The sequence below is a fragment of the Nelumbo lutea genome, chromosome 1, assembly GCF_056320005.1.
Source record: "Nelumbo lutea isolate HS-2025 chromosome 1, American lotus-T2T, whole genome shotgun sequence".
Classification (NCBI taxonomy): domain Eukaryota; kingdom Viridiplantae; phylum Streptophyta; class Magnoliopsida; order Proteales; family Nelumbonaceae; genus Nelumbo; species Nelumbo lutea.
In genome coordinates, this window is record NC_142684.1 from 12,443,158 (window position 1) to 12,464,370 (window position 21,213).

A 21,213-nucleotide genomic window follows, 5' to 3' on the forward strand; every position below is an offset into this window, starting at 1 on the left:
TGACCTACTTTTTCTCTCCAAGAAGGAAAAGGGGGAATATTCTATGGACAAATACACGAGCAGCAATTCTTTGGACCATTTGGGAAGAACAGAACAGCAGGATAGTTTTCAGATAAAGCACAACTACGGGGTGCATAATGACTGCGTAATAAAAATCAGAATCATTCACTGGATAAAGATTCTCTCCCAATGGCACCCTTTAAGACTGGTTCACAGTGGCATCCAATGTGGCCACCCCTACCATAGATAATACTAAAATTAAATTTCGATGGCAGCACATGAAAGGATGAGAAATCCATCATATAAATGGCCGAACCCTGCAGGAAGGTTGGGCGAAATTTCAAAAATTTCTCTCTCTCCCATGTGGAAATCGCATTCCCTATTTTAGAAAACTGCATTTTCAATGATCAGTCTTGAAACCAAACCGGACCAGATCTAAAACCAAAAGGTAGGAGAGGGATATATCTGATACGGAGTAACAGTAACTCCCAACGAAAGTGTTCACACCCAAGGAGAAAACCAAAGACTCTCCCACTAAAGATGACACAGAATAAGGTGGAGCAGAATCAGCAGGATGGCTCTTCAGCAAGAACCAAATTCTTCAGCAAGAATGTGATGGAGGGCTGGTGAGCATGACTTCAAATTACCTTTTCTACCAAAAAGTAATATCAAGAACCTCTCTTGATCACTCTCACTGGTGGAAATCGAACTGATAAGGGCAGCAAGAGCAGTAAAGAGCAGAAGACAGGAGCAGTCAAACTACAGATTCTTCTCTCTGTGTAATCTGCGAATTGAGTATTGTCTCTTGGAGGTTCGCCCCGCTCCTCTATTTATAGCCTTTAAAGAAAGCATCTCCTAATCCCATTAGGAGTTTCCTAATCCAAATCTTGTATTTGGATCTGGACTCTCTTTAAGAGATAAGGATAATCCTTTATCTTATCTATAGATAAAGAGTTTCCTAATCCAAATTAGGAGTTTCCTAATCCAAATCTTTATTTGGATCTGGACTCTCTGAGTGGATAGGGATAATCCCTTATCCTACCTGCTGATCTAAATCCCAAAACCGCCCATAATTAATTAATCTTATTAAACCAATTCGAATTGGGTTTTAGGCCCATTAAGTCTATGTGCTCACTTAATTGCTGCCCAGTTGGCTATCCTTGTATGGCGTTGGACCCAAACATTGATCTACACATCAGCCACACGGGTTCAGCCCAGCTTCTGTTACAAGGCCTGGCCGAATTCACTGTAGGAAACAATGAACCCCTGAACCCATCACCATGGGCTCTTAATGGGCCCAACATTTACACTAAATGGTCCTTAGGTCAAGCCACCTTATAAAAACCCAAGGACTGTGGGCAGATGCAAGATTAGCCCATCAGGTATTACCCTCAATGGTCTTACACTTAACCTCTCAGCCCATAGTGATCAAACATTGCCCGACAAGAAAGGACCTCTCCCTCGGCTGCAAGGTACAGTGTTGCACTCTCTACTCACATGGATCCCGGGAATTAAAACATTTTGCAAACATTTTGAAACCATAATATATGTATGTATATCTCTATATAAATATATTTTGCAAAACAAATTTCAACGGTTGAAATCGACTGCTGGCAGTTCAGGTTTCCATCAGAGAGAGTGCATCCCCGATCATTCACTTTGTCCGACAAAGGGGTTGATCCTGTCACTATGATCACCCATTCAGATGAATTCTCGGACCGTCCCAACATACCCAGGTTTTGACTCCCTCTATGGATCTCACTGATTGGCATATCAAAGACAGCCCAATCCGACACCTAGTGTAGTATCATAATCGAGTCTAGGGGTCAGGTGTAACATTCCAGTTTTGCCCATCTATCTCCAAGGTCCAGGGCAATACTGGAATTTTGGTCCGGTTCAGAGTTTCAAGAAAACTCACACTGCAAGTACCTCAAGTCTCACCCTGGCAGTTGAGACAAGCCAACCCAACCAACTTGGCGGCACATCAGTGTCAGCCTTGGCAAGATAATTCTCCCCAGATCTATCCAACAGATGTGAAGATTCTAAACTAACACGAGTCTCATATGTGTCCAGTTTAAGGGTATTACACAAAAACACAACATTAAATGTCATAATGTACATCATTCTAATTGGAGCTAAGGGCATACACTGTCTAACAGCACATTGAAAACCCAGGGCAGTCAGGAGTAGGTAGTGCCATCAAAAATCATGCAGACATTCTAGTTAGTTACTCAGATCCAATAGAAAAAAAACTTAATCAAAGCAGAACTCTTTGCTGTACTACAAGGCTTATGGCTGCCAAGATCAATGGCTTACAGAAATCTGTTTGTAAGAGATTCAAAGGCAATTGTCGGTTGGCTGAAAAGATGAGTTAACAAGACCTTGACACATATGACATCAGATCAGAAAGGCTATGTTTCCAACCAATATTGTGGAAGCTAATTTTGCTTGGGTGACACAATCAGCAAATACACTAGCTGATGCACTAGCCAGAGAAGGAATTCATGAACAATTGCTGAACTGGGGGAAGGGGGGCATTGATGTATGACCAGCTTAATTCTAGTCCTTAGAGAATGTTGAATGGTCTTCTTTGATCAGAAATTGATGGTTGTTGATGGCTGTAATGGCTTCTTGAAGGAATAAGAAAAAAAAAATAGAGAGAGAGAAAGAAAAGAGAAAATACCCAGAATCACTCATGGGGTGCCTAGAATCACTCTAGGGTATCAAATCACTCACCATAGTAAGCATAAGCTGAACAAAACTCAATAAACTTCATTGCTTTTTGTGTAAAACGTCCATACATATTTATAGACTCTAAACTCATAATAATCCTAGGAGTCAAACTGTTAGACTCATAATAGTCCTAGGAGTCAAACTGTTAGACTCATAATAGTCCTAGGAGTCAAACTGTTAGACTCAATAATTCTAGGACTCAAACTAAGCTGACATATCCTATTTCATAAGACTCAATAACTCTAATCCTACTTATACAATGACTGAAATTTTAAACATAAATAAACTATAAATAGACAATCAAACCCTATTATTGGACACTACAGAAAATTTTTTTATAAATACCCTACAGAAAAGTTTTGATAAATACCCCACAGAAATATATAAAATTTCACAAAATTCCAATTTTGACTCTTCAGTTCCTGCATCAGGCATCCCCTCGATTTTTTTTTTTTTTGAGAAATGGTTAATTTCATTAAAGTAAATAAGAAAAAAAATAAGGCTGCTGAGGGAGAGATTTCCCCAACAGCTGGATACAAGGGGAGAAAAGCCAACAGGCTAAACATTACACAGTAAACTCATTTTCCCACAAAATAGCACCCCAATGATCCACAAAGTGCTTAAAGTGAAAACCCCTGAAGAGATCACCAATTGAAACCCACTTAAGCAGAATTTTTTTCAACAATTGCACACACTTTCCCTGAGAGAGCAACTTGATCTTCAAACAAGTGGTTGTTCCGCTCCTTCCAAATGCACCAGAAAACCACCATAGGAGAGACAATCCACAAGGCTTTAGCCCTTTTGAGGAAAGCCTGCCCATGCCAAGAAGACAAAAGGGGGCATCCTCTCATTTAAAAGGTATTACTGGTACCTAGGGACATGTAAGGATATCTGGGGGAAACAGCAGCATCAGCATACAGAAGAACCTTCTTGCATTTAGACATTACTTTCAGATACAAAAAGAGATGTAGGACCTTGTGGAGATGCACTAGAGCAGCACTAATTTGCACTGTGTGGGAGGAAAGAAATGCAAGAATTTTTGAAGAGAAGGAACAAAGTATAGAAGCCTTTGTTGAATTATAACATTGAGAATAGCTCATTAGGCAAAAAGTTAGAAGCTGTTTTCGGATTCCAAGATTGAAGGTTTCTTCAGAGCTTGGGGTATCACTGCTGCATCCTCAACCACAAAACAAAGATCTATTGAGGTGTGGTCTCCTCCAATAAATGGTTGGAAGAAACTGAATTTTGATGGGAGCTGTTTGGGTAGCCCAGGCCCCTCAGGTATTGGGAGAGTCATTAGGGATGAAGAGGGGAACATAATTGCTTTATACTCCGGCCCTGTGGAACAGGGTGATGTGACAAGATCAGAGTTTTTTGCTGCAGCTTTTGGGGTTGAGAAGGCAAAAGAATTGAGTATTAGTAGGCTGATTATTGAGGGAGATTCTAAAACTGTGGTTAAGTGGCTGGTTAAAGGGGAGGGGGTGGCATGGCATTTGAGAAATGAGTTCAGAAAATTCAAATGGCTGCCACAGGACATGTTAATTCGAGTGAAATGGGTGAGGAGGGCTGCTAATAGCTTGGCAGATGGCTTAGCCAAGCAAGGGGTACATAGAACACATATGTTTTGGGCTAAAATGTAGTACTGATTGGGAACAGCTTCTATAGCTGGTTCCTTTCACAACTTGTTGTAATCATGTTTCTCTCATAATTAATGATTTATTTTCTGTGTTGCTGATTAAAAAAAATTATACATTACTTCATTCTTCATCAGTAAAATTTTCACGGTTCTAGATCATAAAAACTATATATAGAGACATCTTTAGGTCACATTTAATACAAGAAATGGCCAGCCTAATCTGGCTGTAATTAGGGGATTTAGTTTTATGTAGCCTGTCTATGAGTAATTTAAATTCAAATTACTGCTCGGGCCTCTAGAGAAGAACAAGGTAGCATTTTCATGGTTTTTTTTCTTCCTTCTTTCTTTCTTTCTTTCTTAAGAAATGGCCAGCCTAATCTGGCTGTAATTAGGGGATTTAGTTTTATGTAGCCTGTCTATGGGTAATTTAAATTCAAATTACTGCTCGGGCCTCTAGAGAAGGACAAGGTAGCATTTTCATGCTTTTTTTTTCTTTCTTTCTTTTACAAGGTACATTTTCAAGGTTTATTCTCTTCTTGTAAAGGACCTTTTTCTAATTTCTTTCAAGATTTTTGGGACTTTCTCACTTAGACCAAAGGGAGGGATGCACATATGTGGATTAGATACCTAATGCCCTTTTATATGCTTTCCCCGAGTTGGAAACAGACTCTGTATGTGCAGGGTAAGGCTGTGTACATTTGTCCCTCCCCAGACCCCACATTGGTGGGAGACTCGTGCAGTGGGCCACCCTGCCCACTACCAACCAACAATGGTAAATGTAGTCCTTATTGATACACTGATATCTCTATTTAAGGCCTTACTATCCTTCTTGATCAACATTCTTTTATCATTAACAAATTCTAAATTTCTAATTGTAATTGATCAAAAAAACAAATTCTAATTGTTGAATAAAGAAAGCTAATAGACACAAAAATGTCTGCTGCATATTTGTTGTCATTCCTCATGGCAGCATTTGAATACTAAACAACACAAAAAAAAAAGAAAATCGTCTAAAGTAGGGAGAAAATAAAAAAAAAAAATGTGATCAAATTGCACTTACCGGCACCCCACCCAGTTCTGATGCCACATGCTTCCTGGAAATTCCCTATGAACTGCAGGATAGACAGCCAAGTGAAGTCAAGCTTCAGCTACATATTCCATATAACTAATCATGTAAGTGAATTCAAGAAATAGCAAAATGTTCTATATAAAAATGCATATTGCTAGACAGTGTAGACTGCATGATAGCTGTATGTATACTTATACTTAACTAATAAATGTCAGAATAACCTAGCATGTTTAGAAATGCATACTAACAACAAACAATTCCACTTCTGTCCCCCTAAAGCCCCATGTCCTGGTTAAGCTTCCAAAGATTTATCTTTAGTAGGTAACAAGTAATTTTATTAAATATAAAATCTAAGTCAGACTCATCAAACAAGTACATATGGAAAATTTTATCTAGATAGTGTTGAATCTCAACACAACAATGTATTAAGAGGCTACTTTTTGCAATTTTTTATCATCTTAAATTTCTAATCTTCACAAACGGTGTCAAATCAGTTCAAAAGGTATGACAAAGACCAAATAGTTATAATGGTTCAATAATGATATTTTTTTTTTAGAAACAAGATATGAATAAGTACAAGTGTACAACAGAGAGTGTTCTATAAGGACAGGGGCCCTAAGCTTAAAAGAACATAATAGAGAACAACAGGATAGAAAAGATAAAATCAAAAATGGAACACTCTCTACAAAGACTTAGTTCAGGGTAGATAAACCTAAATACGATTCAGACCTACTGAGTCCACTCCTATTCAACTTGTCAGACAGAGAATTATCTGAAATTGGAATCTATCTAAACAAGTTATAAACTCTGGATTCCGAGGATCTATCTCTTTTATACAATGATGTAACAACAAAGAACCAATATCCCCCCCCCCCAATCTTGACTCTCTAGAAGGCTTGAAGCCAAAAAGGAGGGGGAAAATGAAAAGAGCAGGCCAGAAGAGGAAATCATAGACACAATAAAATTAAAAGCTGCACAGTGGGGAAGACTTTTGGATGTCTTTCAATCTTATTCCTTGAATGATATTTTGAGGAACTGGGAAGAATTGGCACTTTCGGCTCAAGGAAAGTGTTGTACAGGGAGAAGAGAGAAAGGGAGAGAGGAGATGAGAGACGAGAGGAGTGAAAGCCCAAAAAGATACTGCAGGCGTCACACTATGTTATATTTAGGGCAACAACAACTAAACATAAAGAAAAGGAAAAGTACAATAGTACCCCTGCGGTACTATACATATACAAAATAACACCTATTAACACTCCCGCTCAAGTTGGAGCATAGATATCAATCATGCCCAACTTGTCACATAAAACATGATGTCTTGAGTGGTGTAGTTCTTTTGTAAAGATGTCTGCAAGTTGGTCCTCAGAGCTAACATAGGGAGTACACACTTCGCCTGTGATGACTCTCTCTGATAAAATGCTTGTCGACTTCAATGTGTTTTGTTCTATCATGTTGCATTGGGTTAGTAGCAATGTTTATTGCTGCTTTGTTATCACAGAATAGGGTCATAGGCCTGTCCACTGGAAAACCCAACTCACTCAACAGATTTTTTATCCACATACTTTCAGCCACTCCATGAGCCATTGCTCGATATTAAGCTTCAGCACTGGATCTAGCCACCACACTTTGCTTTTTACTTCTCCAGGTAACTAGATTTCCTCTTATAAAGGTGCAATAGCCACTAGTAGACTTTCTATCATTTAGAGATCCAGCCCAATCTACATCAGTATACACTTCAACTTTCAAATGCATGTGTCTTTGAAACAACAAGTCACACCTGGAAACCTTTTAAGATATCGGAGGATTCTTTCTGCAGCTTCAAGATGATGGACATAGGTGCATGCATAAACTGGCTAAGGACACCAACAGCATAAGCAATGTCTGGGCGAGTCATAGAAAGATATAACAATCTCCCTACAAGTCTCTGAAATTGTTTCACATCCTTGATAGGTTCACCTTGGCTGTCACCTAATTTATGGTTGGGATCAATGGGAGAGTCAACTGGTTTCACTCCCATTTTTCCAGTATCCTGGAGTAAATCTAGGACATACTTCCTTTGGGAAATGAAGATACCCTTTTTTGAGCGGGCAACTTCAATTCCATGGAAGTATCTTGGAGGCCCTAGATCCTTTACTTCAAACTGTGGCAAGAAAAATCTTCAACCTCTACATTTCATCATTCCAGTCACCAGTGACAATTATATCATCAACATATACTATCAAAGCAGCAATTTTACCTTCTCCTCTTTTCACAAACAGTGTGTGATCAGATTGACATTGCTTGTATCCTTTCTGCTGAACTGCAACATGGAATCTGTCGAACCAGGCTCTTGGTGATTGTTTCAACCCGTATAAAGATTTATTCAACTTGCACACCTTCTGTTCATTGCCTTGAGCCTAAAAACCAGAGAGTTGTATCATGTAAATTTCCTCTTCAAGGTCACCATTCAAGAATGCATTCTTGATATCAAGCTAATGTAGATCCCAGTCAAGGTTAGCAACAAGAGAGAATAGAACTCTAATGGAGTTCATCTTGGCAACAGGAGCAAAAGTCTCTGCATAATCAACTCCGTACACTTGTGTAAACCCCTTTTCCACTAAACGAGCTTTATACCTCTCCACCGTGCCACAGCCCTATGCTTGACGGTGAACACCCATTTACATCCAACTGGATCATTTCCCTTAGGAAGATCAACAAGTTCCCATGTGCCATTTTTATGAAGGGCATTAATTTCTTCCTTCATGGCATCTGCCCATTCAGGTACTAAAAGAGCTTCTACCACATTCTTAGGGATAGGGACACTGTCAATGGAAGTAAGAAATGCACGAAAATATGGTAAAATGTTTTTATAGGAAACAAAATTGGAAATGGGGTGTTTAATGGTGCACGATCTAACACCTTTCCTGTGAGCAATAGGAATGCCAAGGTCAATACCAATAGAGGTATCAAATGTAATGGGGTCAGGGACATCATTGGGAACCAAGGTACCTGAGTGAGTATGATCCGCCCCCAAGGAGTTTGATGGCACTGGAGGTACAGCTTCTAGATTCTCCACAGCTCTTGAATTTGGTTGGCCCTTGTTACGACGGAAGAAAACACAAAAAGGCGGAGGATCAGGAAGAGGAGGGAGTTGAACCAGTTTCTCCACATTCTTACACTCCCCCTGAGGAGAAACAGGAAAAAATGGCTCATTCTCAAAGAAAGAGACATCCGTGAAAACATAGAATTTCTGACAAACTAGATCAAAACAACGGTATCCCTTCTTAGTGAAGGAGTACCCCAGGAATATGCAAAGAATAGCACGAGAATCCAATTTCCCACGAGTGGGAGACAGATTTTGGACAAAGCACCGACAACCAAATACGCGATGAGGAATGGGAAGAAGGGGAGCCTTAGGGAAGAGAAGCTAATGTGGGGCTTTGCACTCTAACCAACGAGAGGGCATACGGTTAATGAGGTAGGTAGAACAAAGAACAGCCTCAAGCCAAAAACGTTTGAGGACATTCATATGGATTAGTAAACCTCGAGCCACTTCAATGAGATGTTGGTTCTTTCGTTCAGCAACACCATTTTGTTGTGGTGTTCGGGCACAAGAGCTACGGTGAAGTGAACCACGTGAAGCAAAGAATTCCGTGAGATCACTATGAAAATACTCTTTCGCATTATCTGACTGAAAAATTTGGATTTCAGTTTGAAATTGAGTGAAGACCATCTACTGAAAATCTTCGATAATTTTTGGTACTTCCTCCCTGGTTCGCATGGGATATACCCAAGTATATCTAAAATAATCATCAATAATAGTAATAAAATACTTGTAACCACTCTCAGATGGTAAAGTAATAGGGCCCCACACATCAGAATGAACAATGTGAAAAGGAAATTCAGATTTACTATTTTTTGGAAGAAAATGAGTTCTACAATGTCATAAATAAACTTGACTCTTATAGGACTGACTCTTAGACTCTGTAACATGAAGACCAGCCTTATTCTCTAGCATATAAAGTCCATCAACCATACGTCATCTACCAATCGTCCTCCCCGAGACCAGATCCTGGATCACACAGTAAGAAGGGAAAACGCTCACTGAGCAGTTTAAGGAATTAGTAGCACTACTAATAGAGAACAAATTAATAGGAAATTTTGGAACATGTAAAACATCAGAGAGGGAAAGGCCGAGGAGAAGAGAGACGGTTCCTTGGCCAGCTATGGAAGCATATGATCCATCAGCTAGCCTCACCTTGTCTCTTCCAGAAAGAAGGTGATAGATTTGAAAGTAAGAGGACGTACCAGTCATATGTTTTGACACTCCAAAATCAATGATCCATGGAGAGTCAAGGGTATGAGAAGCAACATGGAAAGTTGTAGCAGAGTTACCTGATGTAGACGCAAATGAGGTTGAGGGAGGAGCATCCATCTGACGAATTGTTCTACCATAGAGCTCTAAATGGTTACAGAAGGAATTCATAATATCCTCCCTTGGGTCAGATCCAGATGAATGTGTCTGAGTCACAATATGGATGGTGGGTTGAATCTCTCGAGTAGCCATGATGGCCATAGTGTGTTTCTTTGTACCTTGTTGTCCCGACTTTTCATTCATATCTGAACTTTGCTTCTTATTCAGATCTTGAGCCCGTTTTGGCTTTCCATGAAGATCCCAGCATGTATTTCGGGTGTGTCGGGGCTTCTAGCAATGAGTACACCACAATTTATCTTTGTCATCCATTTTTTTCTGAAGATCTCCTTTCCTGGAAGAATTTCCTCCACTAGTAGTAACATTCCCTTTCGCGGCCAACACAACTGCATCTCCACCAGAATTGTTCATCAAATTCCTTCTGCTTTCTTCAAATTGTACGAGAGCAAAAACTTCATGAACTGATGGAAGATCCTTAGAACCGAGGATCTAGACCCTGATAGATTCATATGTAGGGTTCAAACCATGTAAGAAAGCAAACACTCTCTACTAGGAGACTAGTTTTTTGTACAATTTTGCATCTTCATCACACTTCCATTCCACACACTGATAATGATCCAACTCCTTCCAGACAGAAGTCAAGTCAGAGTAATATACAAATAGACACCTCTCCCCCTGTTTACAAGTAGACGATTCTGCCTGTAGTTGGTAGATTTTTGCATGATGTCGCAGTTCCGAATATGTTGATTTTGCTTGTCCCCAGATCTCATTTGCTGTTTCAGCCCACATGAAATTCCTCCTTATTTGAGCTTGCATAGAGACTAAAGGCCAAGACGTAACCATGTTGTTTTCCTGATTCCATCTATCATATTCAGCACTCCCAAAATGTGGTTCTTTTATTCTCCCATTAATATAACCTATCTTCCCCCTTGCAGTGACATACAGCTTGATCCCTCTTGACCATTCTAAATAATTTAAACCATCAAGAGGGACAACAGCCGGGAAATGATAGGTCCACACCCCCACTCATTCCATTCAGCGTTGAGGAAACACCGGATGTAGCAGAATCTTCACCATTCATGATTTCAGATTCAAAAAAAAACAACACCCAAAAGAGGAACACAGCCTTAAAAAGTTGTTACAAAAGGTACCGGCCACTTCCAGACCTTCAGACCACCAAAAAAGCTGTTGTTGCAGCACATAAAAGAGGTCCTTACGACCTACAGTTTCACAGGGATCAAACGACCCCACAAAAAAGGAAAAGAAAGAGGTGCAGCTCACCTCACATCCAATCGGCAGACCTAGTACAGGTCCAGCGCAGGCACACGACCAGAAAAGAGAAGAGAGAAAAAAAGGTTAATTCAGTTGAACATCAGGACAGACGAATAGCAGATGTAAAAAAGAGGTTACTTCAGTAGAACATCAGGATAGCCGAACAACAGATGATACCAAGTCTGTCACCCACGAAACAAAGTCTTCTACATGTTGGGAATCTGGTACGAAGAAGAGGAAAAGACAGACTGCTCGACTTCACCCTTCAGACCTGGGCGTCCTGCTCTGATACCATGTTGTACAGGGAGAAGAGAGAAAGGGAGAGAGGAGAGGAGAGACAAGAGGACTGAGAGCCCAAAAAGATACTGCAGGCGGCGCAGTATGTTATATTTATACTAGAGCGACAACAACTAAACATAAAGAAAAGGAAAAATACAATAGTACCCCTGCAGTACTATACATATATAAAATAACATCTGTTAACAGAAAGGAAAGAATAATCATGGACTGGAGACCCCTGGCAAACAACTACGTAAAACCTAACTTCAACAGAAGTTTTATTGGTAGTCAAAGCATGGTTGGGTTAGGAGGTATCTTCCGAGATTCTAAAGGTTCTGTGTTAGCTTTATATTCAGGACCTTTAGAGCATGGTGATGCTTTGAAAACAGAACTATTTGGACTATTCCATGGTTTAAAATTTGCTAAGCAATTTGGATTTCATTAATTAGAGGTAGAAGAGGGTTCCCAAGTGGTCATTTATTGGACAAAATGAAGTAACCAAATCCCATGGATCTATGGACATACCCTTCAGGAAATTGAAAGCATAATAAGGGAACTAACAGTGACTTTTAAATGAGTGAGAAGAGCAGCAAATGGGATGGCAGACACCCTAGCCAAGCAGGGGGCTTTAAGACAGCAAATGTTTTGGGCAAAGTTGTAATCTTTTGTTTGTTCAGGGTGGAAATAATCCCGCCTTGATGTAACATTACAGTTTGCCTTTAATAAAATATAATCCTACTGATCAAAAAAAAAGGATTGGGAAAAATCTTAGCAATAAGTAGAATACCCATGCCTAATGGGACCAGACTAGGAGAGTACATAAAAATACTTTATCTAGGATCATCTTCTCTGATACCAAACGATGTAAGACCATTACCAAATGTTTCAAAACCAAATTGATGTGGAGAAACTAAGAACCAAAAATGAGACTATGAGGGTAAATACGGGCCAAGAGGTGTTTATTGATAATTTTAGTACTAAAGGAAAACATTAATAGGACTGTGGAATTCACCCTTGGGGCTGTGAATCATCCTTGAGGCTATAAATCAACTAAGTTAAATTCATCAAAAAAAAGGTTCTAAGTTAAACCACTGCAACTGCAAATCATCTTCAGGGCTGTGAGCCTGTGAAAAAATAGAAAATAAAAATACTAAGTATAAGGATGGATTTTTCTGAGGGTGTGGGGATCAGTAACTGTCAAAGATATTTTATTAATAATAAGAGACAAGGTTATATACATTATATGCTTAGATAGGTAGCTAGCCACCCCTGCTATTGAAATTACAATTCCCCCTGGTTTATCAAGCCCCATTACATATTGTTTCTTGTAGCACCCTGTTTTGCAAACTCGTCTACTGATTGTTAGCAGCCCAAGATACCCATTTGACGTTGACCCTCATCTACTCCATCAGGTTTCTGATTTCACCCATCATATGCTTGTGGCTCCACATACAAGTTACTCTCCAGCCATCTTTACACCTTGAGTCCCATTCAATAATGATATCTGTTCAGTTCAGTGACTTTGCTCTTCTTAGGCCTATCAGATTATCAGGACAGAAGTAAGTTCTGCCCTTGTTGGGTCTCCCATCCCAATCAGATCTGAATATATAGCAATTATATTCCCTTCATTGTTTCTGAACACTCCTCCAATCCCTGAAATCCCCGGGTTCCCTAAACTGCAACCATCAAAGTTTAACTTGAAGAAAGAAGTTGGTGGAGGGCACCATAGCTCAGCTACTTGCAGCTTACCCATAGAGGAATCAGCCACTGTTTTCTGCTGATAGCATCAAGGGAGAAGGGGACAAATAGTTCCAGAGTTTTAACCCAGTGTGCTACCTTGATAATGATATTGTCAACAATTTGCTTAATTCCTCCCTCCCTATCCTTGAACCTGAATAACTGTGAATTCTTTCCTCCCAAACACACCACAAGACTCTGCCCTTGTACATCTCCAAAGGATTTTTCCACTCTTTCTAGCAGGAGAGAAGAAAGTAGCACCAAACAGCCTCATCAACTCCAGTGGAGGAGACCACCTGCAATCAAACAATGAAAAGAAGTGTTTCCAGAAAGCAGACACAGTTAAAGGAGTAGAGGGATGGAACTTCTTTATGAAACTTTGTATAGACGTTTACGATGACGGATTGTATGAGACAATACAATTTGGAGGCACTCTAAGCAGTTTTTCCATTAAAATGCAAAAAGAAATCCCTTTGTGAAGAACTATTAAAATTCCAAAAATTGGGGGTCTAGGTGGTGGTTTGTGTTATGGTCACACCATCCGGCAGCACACTGCGCAGTCATAGGCAGCAGCACGCACAGCAGGCACCGCCTGGCAGCACGCACAGCAGGCACCGCCTGGCAGCACGCACAGAAGGCACCGCCTGGCAGCACCGCACAGCAGCACACACTGCCGATAGCGCGCAGCACGCACCGCCCGGCAGCGCGCAGCACGCACCTCACGGCAGCAGCACGCACCGCACGGCAGCAGCACCGCGAGACGCATGCACCGCCCGGTAGCAGCACTAGGGCGGGGCCCACATGACAGCTCATCAGGCTGGGCCCACACTTATCTTACCACATCAGCTCTGCCGCCAACTCGCCGCCAGCTACACCATTCCTTATCCCTTATTCCTTATCTTATCTTTATCTTATCTTAAGTAAGAGTGAGTTACCATTAGGAGTAGGTAATTAGGAGTTTGAGTTCAAGTTGGAGTTTGAGTTTAATTAGGAATTTCCTTCTGTAATCTCCTATTTAAGGAGCTACGAATTGAAATAAAGGCATTCAGTTTTCCAATCAAGAAAAGAGTGAGAAGAGTTCGGGTGGTCTCTTGGACAAATCACCCATTCAGTTTGCACGCAAGGGAAGGCGCAAGGGAAAGCAGGGCTTCTCACCGTGGACCAACCCGTGACGAGATCCTAAGTGCGGGACCATAACAGTTTGAGGTTATATTTAGTAGGATGAAAGATTATATGAATTTATGAGTACAACCAAATACAAAAATGTTCAGAGATGGTTCAGAACAAAAGGCCAAAACAATTGAAACAGGAAAACTTTGGGCTATGATGTAAACACAAGAAGAATGTACTTGGATCAATTTCAATATTTTAGAGTTCTTGGATTTTGGTTTTATGAGCCATTGATGGCTGTAATGGCTGATTGCAGAATTATTGTACTTCAACTCAAGAAAACCCAATAGCTCCTAAACTACTTAACCAATGATTGAAATTTTAACACAACCTAAACCTGAATAGATTTAAATAAAATAAAATAAAACTATAAGGCCAAATCCCATCAATAAACAGTGAAATGACCAGAATAACCCTGCCGTCTAAAATTTTAAAAATACATAAATTTCATAAAGCTCCATATCAGACATCTGGCACCTGCATTAATAGCCTTACCTCGATAACCTTAAAATTGAAGGAGAACATGCATCAAAGCTAAGTTTGACTACATCCTATAATGGGGTGGAACCTAACTTGATTATTGACCTACCTCAGGTCACTTCAATAGCAGCTTCCTTTTCTTGACCATGAATCTATTGAAGAGTCTATAAAATCATCTATTGTCAAAACCCTATGAGCTACTCTACCAACAAATAATTCTAAAACAATATGACAAGTTTTCTCCTCCCAACCCTATATAATGAAAATGAAATATATGATGAGACAATTTTCCAAGTTTTCCACCTTAGATGGAAATATCAATCAATTCAAAAATACCTGAAAAGTAGTGTATGGGGAAGGTCCATATGACAACCAATACATATCCAGAGCTAACTCTTGACTAGACAACAACTGACTCCCTAGGGGATCCACAACAATCAACCATGAACCCCCTTAGTCTGTTGCAATATTAATAGTTTGAAGTAGATAACCTATAAAAAAATCCAAGGGTATAGGACTAGGAACAATGAAGAGGAAAAAGTAGCCATTTTTTCAAATTAGAGAAGACTACCATTTATGGGATTGATCAAAAGAAAAAAAAAAAAAAAAAAAGTTGACAGAAATTAACAACTTATGAACTTAAAATTAGTCAATTGAATGGAAGCTAAGAGATTAGAGGCTGACATGACAACTAGCAAATATCTGGTGACTCAAGGTCTGGCTGACTGTTAAAGTTTGCAGAGGAAAAAGGTAATCAATTGGGATTCAATAGGAGACAGTAAAAGGACTCTTTCATTTGAGTAAAATGGGGGGGGTAACTACTAACTACAGCTAAAGTTTTCTTTTTTTATAATTTTTAAAATTAAGTTGGAATTTCAATAATCCATATGAAACATGAGGAGAAATTCATTGGTTCTTAAAAATCTCTGTTTCTCCTGTTCTCCCTCTTTGCATTCATACTTCTTTCCTCATGCATATCTATTCCTATTTTTCTTGTTTAGATCAATTTTGACCTTTTCTATTTCATTTAAAACAGTATATTGTTGAATTTTGTTGGTAGGGATGCTCCAGTTCCAGTGATTATAGATCTGGGCAAGATACACGTGACATACAAGATGGATCAGAGAAAACAATTTTGGACAGTTGCGGAAGATCGCTTGTTGCAAGCTTGATTTCAAGAAATACCCTACATTACTGGGGCAAATATGGTGGTTTGGGCATGATAAGGACAAAATATTGGTTCTTTCAGTATTTGGAACTGATGTCATAGGGGTAGCTTTGAGTTTGCGGTAATGCTCTTACCAGACTAGGATCACTACACGGAATAATGTGAGGCTATAGTCTGAGAATTGACAAAAGTGTATTACAAGAGATTTGCCAAAAACGAGATAATAGGCTGGGGAAGGTTTGACAGGGATTCTCTAGCTGAATCTGAAGAGAAGAGAATGACAATCCCAATGGATTGTATGGGTTGGTTGAGAGTACTCTGATGATCTCTTCAGAACTTTTGATGATCCTTTCTTCACATAGTCTTCCTATTTTTAGATATTGCGTCCTTGGTGGGTTCCATGCCAATGGTGCATTATCCTGTTTTTACCAGTTGCATCACAGCCTGATTGTCAGCATTGTCACCATTTAAAAACAAAAAAGATTCCCATGGTGGTTCTGGCCTGTTTTCTCATGGTGATTTCTCATGGTGATTTCCAGTTGCCACCTCACTTTTTGTGAAGATGGTTCCCCAACGGTGTACTCTGTTTCCTGTGTTTCCTGGACATACATATTTGCCTTATCAGGCAATTGTGTCTAGGGCTGCAAATGGGTCGGGTTTAATCAGATAATCAAAGAGTCAAGTTTGATTCATTAATATTTTGATTTGAATTGAATGTTATCCATCGGATTTATATTGGAATCTGATTGAGATTGGAATAGCATTAGCAAATTAAACTAAAATTCATCAAGATATTATATATTACTAATAAAATGAACTAAAAGGACATTGAAATTGTATACCATGAATAAGATGAACAAAAAATAACTTATATGAAACTTGAACTTAGTAAATCAACAACAACTAAACCAAATTTACTAGTAGAACAACATGAATTTTAAGTTAGTAGAAGCATGTATATTTAAATATTAAAGATCGGAACAAATCAGATTGTATGGGTGGATCCATATTCAATCCAATTATAAAAGAATTGAATTTGTGTCACCCTTAACCAGATTGGATTTGAAATTAATTCAGACAAATGGATACCATTTGCAGCCCTATTTTTGGTCTTCATGAGTTTTTTGAAATCATATTTTGATGCACTCCCTTTAACAAAGCTTCCATTTGGATTCATCCCTCCAACCTCCTAACCACGTGTTCGTACTCGGTGCCAAACTGCCAATGTGTAAATTGCTTCAGAAGAACATATGCTTTATGACAATGCTTACTACGGTTCACTAGTGCTGAGTCAGATATCAGATGCCTTATCTGATATGTGCTTGGTGATGAAAATAATACCAACAAATTCTATCTATATTTCCTATTGGTGGCAATCTGAACCGATAGGAAATCTTTAACTTTAAAAGATCGCTCAATGAAAGTTAAAACTTAAAACCTTGGTATGGCTGATATTATAGAAGCATACATACAGATAAACACAAAGAAAAAACAAACAAATGATATAGATTAGTGAAAATGTGAAATATGATATACTTCCAACGAGTCGCACCTCTAACCAACTCTAGTTCAAAGAATTTAGCTCTCTACAAGGACATTTGCACATGGAAACAAAAACAGGAGAAAAATATGGGGTTGCATATATGGAAAATGAAACAGAACACTATGAAAAAAAAAATTATTACAAGAGTTCACAAGACAAAGAAAAAACATGTATGAAATATTAGTAAGATACCTAAGTAAAAAACCACTGGATCAATTAAAAACTCACTGTTAGCAATACAACGAATATTAGAGAGCTGATGAAGCCTCCGAGTATGGTAAATAACTCTGAAGATGCTAATTTCCCTCTATACATCTCCTGAAGCGAGAGGATGACAGCAAATAGAAGAAACGAGTACAGCATGGAGCTCCCCGGCCCTGCCATGAATCTCAGGCTGCATGAACAAAGAAGAAAGCATGAGGACCCAAAATATGTACTAGAACCCGAATAAAAGGAAGGTAATGGAGCACCCACGATCGCCAAAATATTAAATTCAATAGATATGGTTGAAGAATCGAGGTTAGCAATACATTCCGCCTCCTGGTTATAGGTCAACAAAGGAAATTTCAAGAAATTCCCACTGTTGTCGAAATCATGGAAAAAATAAAAAATAAAATTTTTTTTACACCACAATCTAATCTAGCCTAGTCTAATCTGATCTGATGCAAATGGAGTCCATAATTATAATCAAGAAACTAGAAGAAAATGGTAGAAGATAAACAAACACAGAGGCATTACATTCAACCTCTCCTTGATTTTTTATTCCTTCTTCAATCAGCAATTCTTCCGCTGTTCCACTTCCACCACGACGAAACGATTGATAGAGGCTTTTCAGATCCGGGTTTTTGAGAATTTGTCTTAAACCCACGAGGCTGCATCGTGCCGGTGACATGGTAGTTGAGATGGCTACCTGGCATTATTCCGAATGAGGAGACGCGGGATCGGTCCTGCCGAACTGCAACCACACTAAAGGTTAAAACTTCGGGCTCAGGCATGGTCCAACCCGAGGTTAAGCCCATCCAGGCCAAACCATAGCACCCACTTATTTGTCAATTGCCATATAACAAGTTATACGATTTTATAAAAGCCAAGATTGAATAATAACCAACAAAGGGCATTTGGTCTAGTGGTATGATTCTCGCTTAGGGTGCGAGAGGTCCCGAGTTCAATTCTCGGAATGCCCCACAATTTTTAATATATGGGGGAAAATTAACGTGTACATTTGGAAGCTCGTCGTGTTTGGTAGCTCATAATTGGAGACTATTCAATGATTAGCAAGATACATGACCACTAATGTGTTGATGAAATTTATGAGATTAGCTCTTAAGCAAGTGTTTAAAACAAACATTGAATTTAGACCAATTTTCAATTATGACCTAAACATTTTGAATCAATGTTTTAATGATTATGCAAGTATGGACTTGTGCGAAACATTTGTAGGTCTCACACCATATAATATTTTGGGCCAAGTGGCTATGCAATACATTGGGACGTGAATCATTAAAGAAAATGGGCTTAAGTCCAATTACTAATATGATTAGTTAATGATAACTTGATTTGGGTTAAAAATGAGTATAAATCTGGATATGGAGCACCCATTATCTCAAGAAAATAATGTTTATCAATTAAAGACAAAATAGTAATCCAAATTTGATTCGGATCAATTTCTAATTAAATTAGTATATTGCTCTGTATAAGGGACTACGACAGAAGGGAAGATTTACCCTAGTTCTCTCAAATCTCTTGCTCTCTTCTTTTTTTCCTTGCATCCTATAAACCCTACTTCGACCCAATTGCGATAGCTAATGATTTCCTTAGTTATCTACTATGTTTTCTGCAAGAAAAATATCAAAGGACATCAAGTTCACATACCCACTTTGATCAAAGCAAGTTGGAAATAAGTTTTATTAAAGCAATGTTATTGAATCAATTTCGTATACACACCACACCATCTTTAGTTGGAGGTTGATTTTGGGATTGATATTGGGTGTGCACTACAATTCTGAGAACTTCATGCTGTGGTCTTCGTATCAGGTATAATCAGTTTTGATTTGGGTTTCAAATCTAGTCCGATTTAGTGCAAAAACGAGATTGAAATTTCAAAATTCAAAATCACTAGGAAATCGGTTCCCAAGTCAAGTTAGGAAATTCACCAAATCTAGTTTGACCATGTGAAATCTAGTTTCTAAACTATCAAATACCTTGCACAAAAATGTCAACTCCTTAGTAATGCCTTCATACACACTATTGATGCTTCATACTATTTAACAATGTCAACTGTATGGTCTTCTCCACATGATGGAATCAAACCACCTTACTTGGTCATCTTATTCATAGAAGATTGAAGACAGTAAACACAAAGATAAGTTGTTGAAATGGTTATTGCCCAATTTTGTTGTTGCACAACTTAGGGGATAACTTGTGCCCAATATGTCCTGCAAACATCTTGTCAAAGCCATTATATAAGCCTTAATGTACAAGTTCGAAGTGCCTCACTGGACACTTATCAAAGTGCTTGACAATAGTCTTGTATAGGATATATAATCCACATTCGGTTCCACTATGGCTACTTGGCCTGAGCATAGGGTCAAAACCATGCATGTACATGCTACTTGATCCATCAGAGTTTGCGTTGTAGGTGACACAAGAGCCAATTTGTTCTTTGGTACCAACTATCATGGGATTATTTTTTTCTTATTGCAAACGGTTATGTGATGGCATCAAACTACTATACTTGATCAATCAATACATAGAGGAGTGAAGAAAATAAATACACATAGAGGTTGTCAAAGGGCTACCACCCAATTTTGTTGTTACATGACTTTGAGGATTACTCATGTCCAATATGTCCTACAAGGCTATAAATATCTTTGCTAAGCCATTATATAAGCCTTAAGGTATATGATTTAAGTGCCTTGTAGGACACTTTTCCAAAAGCCCAATAATGTATATAAAATACCTAATTTGCATCCAATCCCACTACGACCACTTAGCCCGAGCATAGGGTTGAAGCTAGGGGTGGAAATGAACTGAACTTTTCACGAGCTATTCGAGCTCGGCTCAGACCAAGTCGAGCTTCGAGCTGAATTTGAGCTCTATACATGGGTCATATCTTATTCGAGTCGAACTCAAATACACAACAACTCGAGCCACGAGCCGAGCCGTTGAGTATTTCGAATAAGATACGACTATATATATATATATATGTGTGTGTGTGTGTGTGTGTGTGTGTGTGTGTGTGTGAATACTTATTATACATATTATGCTTCTTGAGACTCTATGAGACTGCGAGCCTGCAACCCTGCCTTAAGCTGTTTCACTCTCAAACTCATTCGAGTCGTCGCCTGGCGCCAGCGGACTAGCAATACTCTCAAGTCTTAGGTCTCAATCTCTCTGATTCTTCTTCTTCTTGATTTCGGGTTTTTCTTTGTCCTTTCTACAGCTCAAAGAGTTTGAAGTTGGAAGGGCTGATTGGCTCTCATCAACTACTCTATAACCAGTTGTCCAACATTCAAAGGTAACAATCAATCCCAAAACCACAAAGACCACCGTCCATCCTAACTTGCAGTATTTGTGAATCCACAAAACTCAATAAAATGGCAGATCATATTCATATGATGCTTCCAACATTAACAAGGGGTTGGCATGCCCATGTCTAATTGTGGGGTTATAGCTAATGGTTTCCAGTTCCGTGAATTCAAATCTAAATCAATTT

The 21,213-nt window shown here is 39.0% G+C and overlaps 1 protein-coding gene and 1 non-coding gene across 4 annotated transcripts in view; one reads left to right on the forward strand and one right to left on the reverse strand.

Moving 5' to 3' along the window:
- LOC148873553 (uncharacterized) overlaps nt 1-18,447 on the reverse strand; it is a 57,963-nt gene extending 39,516 nt beyond the window's left edge. Inside the window, exons 1-3 of one of the 3 annotated variants that reach the window (XM_088961878.1) lie at nt 18,237-18,447; nt 17,727-17,892; nt 5,430-5,481 (exon numbers count right to left, since the gene is read on the reverse strand). In XM_088961878.1, coding sequence (XP_088818004.1) covers nt 5,430-5,481; nt 17,727-17,882 — 208 coding nt within the window. In that variant the 5' untranslated portion in view covers nt 17,883-17,892; nt 18,237-18,447. Of the gene's footprint in view, nt 1-5,429; nt 5,482-17,726; nt 17,893-17,972 lie in introns of all 3 variants that reach the window. The other 2 variants (XM_088961879.1, XM_088961880.1) reach the window with 2 other exon arrangements.
- Nucleotides 18,448-18,610: 163 nt separating this feature from the next.
- TRNAP-AGG (transfer RNA proline (anticodon AGG)) lies at nt 18,611-18,682 on the forward strand. The gene has a single exon. It is a non-coding gene; the product is annotated as a tRNA-Pro (tRNA).
- The last annotated feature ends 2,531 nt before the right edge of the window (nt 18,683-21,213 follow it).